The sequence below is a fragment of the Hypomesus transpacificus genome, chromosome 25 (assembly GCF_021917145.1).
Source record: "Hypomesus transpacificus isolate Combined female chromosome 25, fHypTra1, whole genome shotgun sequence".
Classification (NCBI taxonomy): Eukaryota; Metazoa; Chordata; class Actinopteri; order Osmeriformes; family Osmeridae; genus Hypomesus; species Hypomesus transpacificus.
This window is the reverse complement of record NC_061084.1, coordinates 2,886,022-2,899,493: the sequence shown is the minus strand read 5'-3', so window position 1 is coordinate 2,899,493 and position 13,472 is coordinate 2,886,022. Positions and strand designations below refer to the sequence as shown.

The following is a 13,472-nucleotide window of genomic DNA, read 5'->3' as shown; positions in this document are numbered from 1 at the left end:
TTGGCCATGACCCTGAAACAAACCGATCAAACCAACAATGGCAGCGAGTATTACCCAATCAGGGGTAGAATAGGACGAGTCTTCACAGAATGTGGGTGGGATGATTTGCATGGAATGCTGCGTTGAAGACAACTCTGAAAATATGGGACAAAACCAGTTTCGTATTGATTTGAAACGGGACGTGCTATTTTATTTTCAGATACGGGACAATTCCGTATTTTAAGGGACAACCCTATACCACATGTTTGTTAACAACACAATTTGCACCGAACATTGCTCTGCTCTTTGTTGGATTTCAAAAAGCCAAACCACTTTCAAATAACTGAAGAATGGCATGGCTGATGTTTGTTTATACCTGTGCAGTTTGACCCTCGACACATTTCTGTGTCTAGCACCTGCCTTTCTCCATTTCTTTCAAATAGATAATCTAGACAGGCGTTACCAATAGTAGACTCGCTGATTTGCAAGGAATGCAACAACAGCTAGATCGCGAAAACACCTAGACTGTAGGCATGTCAACTAGTTTAGCTTGCTAACGCAAGAGCATGGGTAGAATGTGTAATGATTTAGCCTAGTTTATTGGCAATGGGACGTTATTTCATGTTCCTGACTGTCACTTTCATTCAAATAAATAACCTGTGTTGTTATGTAAATCTACAATTCAAAATGCATGTTTGTCCAGATCTATTTTTCAGAAAGATAGCTAGAGCTAACTAAAGCTAAGCTGTAATGCTAACGTTACCCACCTAAGGCGATCCTGTCTACTTCGACAACAGAAGTGGAAACAACGTAATGTAATCATTTCAAATGATATCTAGTCAATCTGTTGAAAATAGTGTTGTGTAGACACAAAAGATTGATTTGTTCTTTTTTTATTTCAAGTCTCCACCTTTGTTGTTTCAGTGAGTGCTGTTGGCTGTGTTGTTTCTTTGCTCCGCAGCGTCACCCTTTGTAAACTAACCAATCAGCTCATCTATAAATTCATGAGCATACCATAAAAGGAGAAATCAGCGTAAATATCCTGGATATGGGTAATGCCATCTTGCACTGGTGATATAATTTGTAGCCAGAATCTGCGCAGTAGTGATTGGCTGATGGAGCCGAGGTATCGAGGTCCTGATTGACACTCCCCTGACCCAATTGCAAGCACACACTAACCCCTTTTTTTCTATCGTCAAATAACGAATAAAAAATAAACTGATCAGACACTGACATCAGCAAGATAAAAACAACCTATAATGTCAGAAACAATCTTTAGGAGAGACATTTTTTTTTATGTGCACTTAGATTTTCTTGTTTGGCTCATGTCCTATCCATCAAGGACAGATACTATGAGGCCCCAGGGCACATGTCTTTGGAGCCCCCCCCTAAAATCATGAGGATTTCCTTATTGCTAAAGCCAATAGAACAGTATAATTTGATAAGGTCATCCATTACTGCAGGAATAGTATAGTAAGCTGCGACATCTGTGGTGTGATGTGCCGTATGCAGAGTTAGAAAAATACAGAGCTCCAAAAACAGCTAGGGGGGTTGGAATTAACGGACAGATTAATGACGGAGCTGGGGGGCCCTGGTATGAGTTTAGGTGGAGCGCGGGGGCCTTGGTATGAGTTTAGATTGAGTCAAGGGCCCTGGTAAGGGTTGAGGTGTAGAAAGTGCAGTCATGGGGCACTTGATGGGGCCTGTCGATCTGGGGCCTCAGACCATCGGGGCTTGGAGCCCTAGGCCCTTAATGGTCAGACGCCTCTGGACCCAGGCCCCATGCGCCCGGTCCAAAATCCGGCCTTGTGTCTACTATCATTTACATTTAGCAGATGCTCTTATCCAGAGCAACTTGCAGTAAGTACAGGGACATTCTCCCCGAGGAACGTAGGGTGAAGTGCCTTGCCCAAGGACTCAACATCATTTGGCACGGATGGGAATCGAACCAACAACCTTCCGATTAATAGCGCGACTCCTTAACCACTCAGCCATCTGACCCCCAGGCTAAGTTCCGGGCTAAATTACCTACTACCATGCAATTACCAATGCTAGTGTTACTTGTTAGCCTTCTCATTAATACATTTTGAAGCCATACTAAAGCGTTGGTCGCATATTCTGTTGGAAAATATTCAATTGGAAGGTTCAAAATCCTATTGGTGATGTTACGCTGTGGGAGCCACATTCGAACGATTACATATTTGTGACGCTACTCTAATGCTTTAATATTATTATCAGTGCTGTCAAACAATTACAATATTTAATCGTGATTAATGTCATTAATGTCATAGTTAACTCGCGATTAAGGAACTCGCACATTTTTATCTATTCTAAATGTCCATTGATTTCTTTTTGTCCCATAATTTTTTCTAATTTTGATGATCTTATCAACATGGAAAAGTGGATCGGATTGCTAAGTGCAAATGTTTTTTCTTTTAAACAACATTGCAATCGCCTTGCTTTGACGAGGGGGCGGAGAATTTGCATCAGCTGTGTGCTTGGCTATCAAGTGGTATTTCAGACTGGATGTGCTGCGATGATCACTTTGGTCTTGTCAATGGAACCATTTGGCAACTTTTTTAAAGTAAGTGTTATTAACGCCGTTAATAACGCGTGTAACCATAGACTTATATATTAACAGACACAGCCACTTCTGTCTTCCAAGATGGCGTCCCCATTCATTTCTATGAAAAGTGCTCAGTGGCGCAGTGAGGCAAGCGAGAGCGCGAAACTGGACCGCGCCATCTTTCCACTTCTGACTCTTCCGGTTTAGCGTTAAACAGTGGCTCGCTTTTTTCCTACTCGTGCATGCTTGCAATTAGCTGTACACGTCATACTTTGCGACAACCATTCGCGAGCATAGACTTATATGGTCGCCAGCGTATGAGCTAAGGCATTGCAGTGGCAGAATGGGGTACAAGTCCGATAACAATCAGAGACATGATGCAAACTTTACGGAAATGTATGCTGTTACTGTATAGTATTCCTTTCTCTTGGTTTTTAGAAATAGGCTATAGGGCTAAATATAGGGCTATTCCTGATGGAACTCATCACATGTTGCTTTTTTTCTTTATCATATGAATATGATTTCCAACGCATTGTATCGCATTAAATAAACTGTTAACATGAACAGCTCCGTCTCTTTTCTCGCCAGGCAAAGAAAGCTTTATAGTTATTTTGGTAACAGAAATCTTCCATAATGCAGACTTACCATAGCTTACTGTCAACTTTATATTCAAACGAAATGTCATGAAATTCACACTGCCTACAATATAACATCAGTGTAGAAATGTGGCCTGTGTTTTATATGTTCATCCTACAAAACCAAATGCCTATTAATGGATATAATGTGATCTAACAAGACTTGATAATAGTGTAATAAATAAAAGCTGAGAACTGTGTCTCAAATATACTTTATTGAACATTTGCCTTTGAAAGGGGCATATTAACAGAACCATATAGGCTACAAGACGTTTCCATCAGACATATGTGGGGGTGAAAGAGAGTCACTGAGGACCTTTATTGTCCCACAAAAGCAGTCTGGCAGAATAATGGGTGTGTTTAACAAAAGCTTCTGAAGGCAAGACTAATATTATTTAAATATATATCATTTCCTGTTGTGGTTATCAGTTAAAGTATTTATCTTCTCTTTGCTCCAGATAGACATGTCAACAATCTATGCTCACGCTTAACATAATATACTTGCCATCATGTCATGAACATTTTACGAAAAATCTAATCTGTTTTAAGATAATGGGGATGAACTATAGTAACAATATTTCATGTATGTGTGACAACCATTTGCTAAACTTGCTACAACAGGGCAGGCAACTCAAGCCATTTCTCTCTGTGCTCATTCAATAAGTCTATGGCTCATTCAGCTCCATGTAAATCGGATATCGGCCAGTGTGAACTTTTGTGTTTGTGCCCTGTTTGTATCCGCAAGCACATTTGCAGTCAACTTTTATTGACGTAAGCAAATAAATGGGGTGCTAGTTTACCCATTTCGGATTGGTTTCAAACTTAGCAAAAATATGGAAAAATGATTCTATGAAAAAGCTAGTAGTATGAGCCAGGTTCGAGAATCGAACAAAAAAAGTTAGGGGAGATAGTTTTGTAAATGTTGACTGGAGTTAATAGAATAAAATAGACCGGAAGAGTAGGAAGTCAGCCAGGGAACCAGGTGGCTTAGCGGTTAGGGGATCGGGCTAGTAATCTGAAGGTCGCCAGTTCAATTTCCGGCTGCGCCAAAAATGACGTTGTGTCCTTGGGCAAGGCACTTCACCCTACTTGCCTCGGGGGGGGGGGGTAAGTACAGGGACATTGGTGAAACAGAGTCACTGAGGACCTTTATTGTCCCACAAAAGCAGTCTGGCAGAATAATGGTTGTGTTTAACAAAAGCTTCTGAAGGCAAGACTAATATAATTTAAATATATATCATTTCCTATTGTGGTTATCAGTTAAAGTATTAATCTTCTCTTTGCTCCAGATAGACATGTCAACAATCTATGCTCACGCTTAACATAATATATTTGCCATCATGTCATTAACGTTTTTACGAAAAAATCTAATCTGTTTTAAAATAACGGGGATGAACTAAGTAACAATATTTCATGTATGTGTAACAACCATTTGCTAAACTTGCTACAACAGGGCAGGCAATTCAAGCCATTTCTCTCTGTGCTCATTCAATAAGTCTATGGCTCATTCAGCTCCATGTAAATTGGATATCGGCCAGTGTGAACTTTTGTGTTTGTGCCCTGTTCGTATCCGCAAGCACATTTGCTGTCAACTTTTATTGACGTAAGCAAATAAATGGGGTGCTAGTTTACCCATTTCGGATTGGTTTCAAACTTAGCAAAAATATGGAAAAATTATTCTATGAAAAAGCTAGTAGTATGAGCCAGGTTCGAGAATCGAACAAAAAAAGTTAGGGGAGATAGTTTTGTAAATGTTACACAATTACCCAATGTCCCTGTACTTACTGTAAGTCGCTCTGGATAAGAGCGTCTGCTAAAATTACTAAATGTAAGTCAAACATGAAATGCAAGACCACCTACATCCACCGGGGCCGTTGCTTCAAGCTGAGGGGCGAGGGGTAGGGGCTTGCGTTAAACTGACAGCACTAATTATTATAGTGCGTGTTGTTTTTTAACAACCTTACGTTCTGTTGCAGGCATACATAAACTATAACCTTTTGCACTGTATGAAATGCACTGTGTTATTATTTTAAGCGACTCATCTCAGTTACACAATAGGATTGACTCACAAACCTAGAAAATACGTTTATTTCATTATTTTATGGTTATCATCATGCATAACAAGTTTAACCTTTACAACAGTCTCTAACAGAGCACATGGGGAACAGGGGTTCAACCACCTGGGGAACCCTTGACATACTTACAAATTATAGTTTTGGGTTTTAAGTATATTGTATCACGTGTAGATAGAAAAGGCGTGTTTCAAAGGAGGTTCCTTATTAATGAATGAATGCAATATGAGTTCATGCTTACAAAGGGGAAGTTAGTCATATAGGTTAGGACCATTTTTACACAGGATTGGCCAATTTCTTTGTTTTGATGCAACTCTTAGGCTATGTGGCAGCCTCACATAGTTCAATTGCCATTCCCTCTCGCATTAGGAAATGAGAAAAGAACCCCTTTTCATTCTACACTTCACTCTTATTTGTGTACATACATATGCATGATTTTGTGTTTAATGTATGCATTTGCAATAAATCAACCGTGGATCAGCATCTCCTTCATGTCCCCAATGCCCCCTATCCTCCTGTCTCACCCCCTGATCTCTCCAGATCGATAGTCCTAGCACGCGTCACCAGGCAACAGGAACGACACCAAAGTAATTGCGGCACAAACCACCAACATACCATTTATGAGTTAAAGGGAGAGAGAGATGGAAAGAGCTGCGAGTAGAGACCTGAAAACAACCTTTGTCTTACAAACCTATACTGAAACTAAACTTGAAGGGAAAGAGCAAGAAAGAGTGTGAGAGAGAGATGTAGAACCAAAGAGGTTGTCAAAGGTAAAAATCCTCTAATTTATCTTATGTCTAGCCTGTAAGGAGGGATGGAGAGATTTGTTTTCAGTAATAATCAAAAACAACTGTCACCACCTGATTGATAAATCTGGTGAAACTGTCATTGTTCTGTCAGGGTGGTACTGGCAGCAAATACAAAGTGTGCCTTCTTTGGCTAACAGGTAGACAATAGTGGGCATAAACAGTGGCATTGTGAGGTCATACAGTCAGCACTAATGGTGAGCACAACCAGTTGCATATATTCTTTGGCTATAACGAACAAGATGACAGGTGCTTGTTTAGTTGAGAAGTTGGTTGCTTTATTTCATAAGAACACTCCAGTGAACCTTTTGAGTTGCAAACCAAAAAAGACACATACCCATCCCCGGTAGTGGATGAATAAAATCCAAATCTAGGATTGTGCCAGTTTCAACTCCAACCAGTATGTTTTGGACTTGGCATGTCTTTGGCTTAATGGCTTGGCTCAGTCTGCCTTAACTGACTTGTAGTAATTTTGAACGTATGCCACTGGGCTCCCACAACCACATAGAGGCAGATCATCCTAGACTAATGACAAGGGGGTAAAGCTGTCTTTTCCTCCTTTTCCTTTCCCCTTTCCCATACTCGGTAGTTCCTCTTTTCTCACCTGGTCTCTGTGACTGATGGACAGTTTAAAACTATCTTCTTTTTTTTCTTTTTTGTGTGTGTGTGTGTGTCTCAGACAGCTCATGAAGTCTGTAATTGAGTATGTCCGCCCATCACTCTGCTGCAGAAACAGCCAGGGGAAGGCTTCATTGTCACACACAGGCACACTTCTGCTGCAGTGCCTTCATGCATTCCCACGCATGAGTTACCCCTTCTGGCAGAGGCTGACACCTAAACCTGCAAAACACATACAAACACATGCAGTCTTAGACTTTTAATTACCTCAACATGCATCATCTCCCTCTCTGTTAATGCAAGACCTAATGCATACTGTAGCAACCACCCCCATTTAACAAAAGTGTTTAAGTGGAGATGCTCATGGTCATTGTATTTAGCTATGTACATAAATGCTGCTGTAAAGTCAAACAGCTACAGCAGGCAACAGCTACTTAGTGGCATTCAAAGACCATTTAATTTAAAACACTAGTGCAAAAATAATATCTTATGGTCTTTCCAAGGATTTCAATTAGTCGTAGCTTTGCAGTATTTTTGGTCAGGCTGTCCTGATATGGAAAGAAGGGTGTGTGTTTGTGTGTCTGTGTTCATGGAAGCTTTTGCTTATGTTGAGGGCATGAAGATGTGTTGCCATGGCTCCCTGCTGGGACTTAAATAGCTTACTAAGGAAACCACGATAAGGCTTTTTACTATGCTACAATGTTAGAAGATTGACATGTCCTGTACTAGGCATGTCCTTTTACACTGGAACATAATACAGCAACAATGTACATTATATGTAATGACTGCAGTGCTATTTAAGGAAGTGATAAATTGTGGTTTTCCTGGTGAAAAGAGGCTTCACACTGAGATCAGCTGGCTTTCTTTTGTGGCTTACCATCTTGGACGACTGATATTCCCACAGTAATGTTTGCGCCTGTGCATTGAAACATAGATGTATTTTTTAAACAAACATTTTTCTTTTACCAGACATGTGGTCATGATAATGAGGATTGTTGAAGAACAATTAATTAAGGCTGAGGTTTGTACTAGTTCAGTATCTGTCGAAAAAGTTAAAATTTACTGTGTAGTAAAATGCTATGTATGCACACTTCATTGGCTAGATTGGTTAGGGACATTTACTCAACATCAATCAATTTATTTTAGTTCCTTCGAAAGGATGATGGTCAATTTATTGGACAATGATCTGCAACACTACTGCGACGTAACTACATAATAATACCTAGTTACAACATTGTAGTTAAATAGAAACTAACTGCTATGTAGTTAGACTTTATTACTTTATGGGGGAGGTTGGACTCTACTGGGAAATCTGTATTAACTGCCCTTTTACTACAATCATGAACCTTTACACCCCTCCCCAAATCTGTGCCTTCTTACACTTTTGTAAAAACAAATACAGCTAACAACCATTTGATTTAATAGCAATTCCTATGTACCAACTGTGTTATTTTAGGTATTGCTATGAACTTACATGGTAGTTCATGCAACCTTAATACAAAGTGTGGCCCTCTGATCTTCCAGAACCAGATACTAAAACTTAAATCTACAGTAATCAAATAAGCTTTCATTTCCATCAATTTCACAAACTCTTAAGACATTATTTAAAAAATCAGGTGTTGCAATGTGTTCTTCTTGATATTGTTTTTCAGGAGTGGCTGAGAGATAGGAAGAGGAAAGAAGACCAAAACTAAGAGGAAAGGAAAGAAAAACATGCAGCACAGTTCTTCAGACCAGTCAGCCACGGTGGATGAACTTGTTGATGCATGCATCCAAGCATTTGGTTGGTCTGCTACTCTGCCTTGTATCGTAACACTTAAATGTTCTTACTATGTTCTATAATTTTGAGGTGTATATTTCCAGTAGTATGCCCATCTATTGATTGTTGACTGCCTGAAATCACAAAGTGATAGTCCTTTGAAACTGATTTGTTGTTTTAACAATGGTGTGATGTGTTTTACTTCTTTCAGATGAGAAGGGCACTCTGAAAGAACCTTCCTTGGTGCGCATGTTCCTAATGATGCACCCATGGTACCTTCCCTCCACCGAAATGGCAAAGAAACTGTTGTTGAAGTATCCTTCATAGTCAGAACAATCTTTGTCTCTTAATTAGCAGATGATGAACCATCTATTTATAATTTTCATATGAGATGGAAACAAATATGAGGGAGGGTTAGCCCAACCTACAATTTACTTGCGAACCGCCCCATTTGTGCGTAGTGTCTGACTACTGCTATGCTGCTATCAACTACCAAAGGACGTGAAGATTGTCAGATGGCAGTGGTTAGGGAATCGGGCTATTAAACAGAAGGTTGCCGGTTCGATTTCTGGCCGTGCTATATGACATTGTGTCCTTGGGCAAGACACTTCACCCTACTTGCCTCGGGGGAATGTCCCTGTACTTACTGTAAGTCGCTCTGGATAAGAGCGTCTGCTAAATGACTAAATGTAATGTAAATGTAAGATTGCTGATACAGCTCTGCAGCTAGCTATCTAACCTACTATCGCAACACACACAGCTAGCTAACTCCTTCGTTCATCAAGACTCTATTGTTTTCTGACGTCTTGGTAGGGGTGGGCGATATGGCCAAAATCTTATATCACGGTATGAGTAATTTTATATCACGGTTACGGTAGATATCACGGTATAGTAATTGTTCTGTAAATTCAATTAAGAAATGGTATAAAATAACCATACCGTACATCATCACACTCTATTATTTCTTTATTACAAACAAAAACAACTGCCTCACATGAGACAACACTTGAGTTAAAAACAAAAGACAAAAAAAAAGTATTACGAGTACGAGCGTTCCTATTGGCTGATGCGCAGTCATGCCATCCGCGTGGTGAGCTACTCACAGCTCAATACGGATCCGTAATGACCTCCGACGAAAATTTCAAAATGAGCGAAAGCGATCAGTCTGACTTTTACTATACATATAACTTTGGTTTCGGCGTACCTCGTTAAAACTTGGTCAATACGTTTCAGTTTGATATTTCCAGCCATGACCTCACTCTCAGTAAGTAGTTAGCCTTCACTAGTCATCCTAGATCAAGAATGCTAGCAACGCCACAAGTGTAATTTTACAACAAGAATTTTACAGCGCGAGACATAAAACTTGAACAACAAATCGAATTGGTTACCTGCAGAATGGGACATCAAATATATAAGTAGGCTAATTAGCATCGGCATGAATGTGGTCCGCTTAAACAAAATACTCCACATCGAAAATTCCGTCAGACCAACACAAATGTGCTTCAGGTCAAACGAAAATAGCAAATCAAATAGAAGTTAAACTACAATTCTAAATATCGCAAGAATGCGCCGAATGCGCAAGAATGCGCCGAAACCGATATGATGGCTTATATACAATACGACAACCAGACATTTAATTGACACGTGTAATACAAAAATATAGTGTAAAGTATACCGTGGTTGAAACGGTATAGCCAAATCTCTCCCGGTAGACACATTTCTACCGTCGCACGGTATATACCGTCATACCGCCCAGCCCTACGTCTTGGACGCAACATGAATACATGTGGGAACAGCACGAAAGTGCGACTGATTCAGATGAATATTTCACCTGACATCAAGCCACATCAAGCCAGAGAATGTCTAATAAGGGGAGAACTACCACTGTCTTGAAACTTCAGGCTTCTGAACTGGTTGTAGTTCCACTCGAGGTTCCATATGTGGGCGCTCACGGGCGAGTGCAGAATGAATGGTCTATGGAGCTATAACCCTCAAAATCCTTTTCTCAGGATATAATTTTTATATCATTTAATGCACTAAAATAAAGGATTTGTGTTTGCATCATCCTTTAGTTTTTTTTTACAAATAATCTCATCCCCAAATAAAGACAATTAAACAAATGCCCCACCAGAGAAGGGAACACTCTGGATCACTGTTACACCACAGTCAGTAGAGCCTACCACGCCGTCCCTCGAGCAGCACTGGGTCACTCTGACCATGCCATGGTCCACCTGATTCCTGAAACTAAAGCTCTGTAAACCTGCTGTGAGGACATCCAAACGGTGGACTGGACCAGTGAGACTATGGAGGATTTGCAGGCATGCTTGGACTCTACTGACTGGAAAATGTTCACGACTGCTAGCAGTAGGCTGTATGAACTCGCAGAGACTGTGACCTCGTACATCAGCTTCTGTAAGGACTGCTGCATTCCAACATGCACCAGGGTGAACTTCAACAACGAAAAGCCCTGGTTCTCTGCCAAGCTCAGAAGGTTGAGGATGGTGAAGGAGCAAGCATTTAGGAGTGGGGATCGAGTGGTGAGAGCCCAATTGTCTGCTAACGACTCTGCTTCTGTCTGGAGAGGGCTCAGGCAGATTACCAACGACAAGCCCAGAGCCCCCCATACCGTTAACGACTCTCGACTGGCCAACGACCTGAACGAGTTCTACTTCAGATTTGAAAGACAATTGGACGGTCCCCACCCAAGAGCCCCCCCCCCCCCCACAAAGACAACTCTCTCTATTCAGGAAAGAAGTTAACAGACTTTTCAAGAGGCAGAATCCCTGCATAGCAGCTGGGCCGGACTTTGTCTCTCCAGCCACCCTCAAGCACTGCGCAGACCAGCTGTCTTCGGTTGTTCACTACCATCTTCAACACCTCTTTGGAGACGTACCATGTGCCAGCCTGTCTCAAGTCCTCCACCATCATCCCTGTGCCCAAAAAGCCAAGGCCAACAGGACATAATGACTACAGACCCGTCGCCCTGGCCTCTGTGGTAATGAAGGATTTTGAGCGCCTGGTGCTGGCACACCTCAAATCCGTCACAAACCCCCTCCTGGACCGCCTGCAGTTTGCCTCCGACACCTGTTGCACTACACACAAGCCACCTTATTTGCCCATTGATATTCTTATTTTTATTTTATGGCTGGGAATTGATAAAAAAAAAATAATAATAATTTCATCAGAATCAGAATGGGATTTATTCGCCATGAAAGTTTGCACAGACACGGAATTTGCTTTGGCAGGAAGGTGCATACAGTAAACATATAGGAATCTTAAATTTAAATATGTGGTCTAAAATTAAAATAAAATATACAATAAGTAAAATATAAGTTGCCAATTTACAATATAAAATACAAATATTACAGGAATTGAGTGTAGTGCAAAATGTAAAAAGTTTTTAAAGACATTCAGTCAGTGTGAGCTTTGGCCTTGTTGAGGAGGCCAACAGCGGAAGGGAAGAAACTGTTTGTATGGCGTGAGGTTTTGGTCCTGATGGACCGCAGCCTTCTGCCAGAGGGGAGTGACTGAAACAGGGAATGTCCAGGGTGGGAGGAGTCAGCCACAATCTTGTGTGGATCCGTCTCAGGGTCCTCGAGGTGTGCAGGTCCTCGAGGGAAGGCAGATTGCAGCCAATCACCTTCTCTGCAGTGCGGATGATACACTGCAGCCTGCTCTTGTCCTTGGCAGTGGCAGCAGCGTACCAGGTGGTGATGGAGGAGGTGAGGATGGACTCAATGATGGCTGTGTAGAAGTGCACCATCATTGTCTTTGGCAGGTTGAATTTCTTCAGCTGCCGCAGGAAGTACATCCTCTGTTGTGCTTTCTTGGTGAGGGAGCTAATGTTCAGTTCCCACTTGAGGTCCTGGGATAGGATAGTGCCCAGGAAGCGGAAGGACTCCACAGTGTTGACTGGGGAGTCACACAGGGTGATGGGGGTGAGTGGGGCTGTGTTCTTCCTGAAGTCCACAACCATCTCCACTGTCTTGAGAGCATTGAGCTTTAGGTTGTTCTGGCTGCACCAGGTCACCAGGTTGTCTGCTTCCCACCTATAATCAGACTCGTCTCCACCAGAGATGAGCCCAATGAGGGTGGTGTCGTCTGCAAACTTCAGGAGTTTCACGGACGGATGACTGGAGGTGCAGCTGTTGGTGTACAGGGAGAAGAGTAGAGGAGAAAGGACGCAACCCTGGGGAGATCCAGTGCTGATGGACCGGGAATCAGAGACTTGTGTTCCCAGCTTAACGCACTGCTTCCTGTCAGACAGGAAGTCTGTGATCCACCTGCAGGTGGAATCAGGCACGTTCAGCTGGGAGAGCTTGTCCTGAAGCAGAGCGGGGATGATGGTATTAAAGGCAGTGCTGAAGTCCACAAACAGGATCCTGGCGTAGGATGCTGGGGAGTCCAGGTGCTGTAGGGTGAAGTGGAGGGCCATATTAACTGCATCGTCCACAGACCTGTTGGCTCTGTAGGCAAACTGCAGGGGGTCCAGTAGAGGGTCTGTGATGGCTTTAAGGTGTGCCAACACCAGGCGCTCAAAAGACTTCATTACCACAGAGGTCAGGGCGACGGGTCTGTAGTCATTATGTCCAGTTGGCCTGGGCTTTTTGGGCACAGGGATGATGGTGGAGGACTTGAGACAGGCTGGAACATGGCATGTCTCCAGGGAGGTGTTGAAGATGTAGGTAAACACCGGAGACAGTTGGTCAGCGCAGTTCTTGAGGGTGGCTGTAGAGACAGAGTCCGGCCCAGCTGCTTTGCGGGGGTTCTGTTTCTTGAACAGTTTGTTCACTTCTCTCTCCTGAATGGAGAGGGTCGTCACTGTAGAGGGGGGGAGGGGGGAGGCCTCACGGGTGGAAAGGAGTTGTACAGGACTGTCCAATTGTCTTTCAAAACGACAGTAGAACTCGTTCAGGTCGTTGGCCAGACGAGAGTCGTTAGTGGAGTGGGGGGCTCTGGGCTTGAAGTTGGTGATCTGCCTGAGTCCACTCCAGACAGAAGCAGAGTCGTTAGCAGAGAACTGGCACTTCAGCCTCT

At 42.3% G+C, this 13,472-nt stretch overlaps 1 protein-coding gene across 8 annotated transcripts in view; it reads left to right on the top strand.

The window, feature by feature from the left end:
* LOC124487104 (RAS guanyl-releasing protein 2-like) overlaps positions 1 to 13,472 on the top strand; it is a 109,067-nt gene that overhangs the window by 18,988 nt on the left and 76,607 nt on the right. For all 8 annotated transcript variants that reach the window (XM_047049157.1, XM_047049156.1, XM_047049159.1 and 5 more), the window contains exons 2-3: positions 8,329 to 8,459; positions 8,647 to 8,749. In XM_047049157.1, the coding sequence (XP_046905113.1) occupies positions 8,390 to 8,459; positions 8,647 to 8,749 (173 nt within the window). In that variant the 5' untranslated portion in view covers positions 8,329 to 8,389. The remainder of the gene's footprint in view (positions 1 to 8,328; positions 8,460 to 8,646; positions 8,750 to 13,472) is intronic.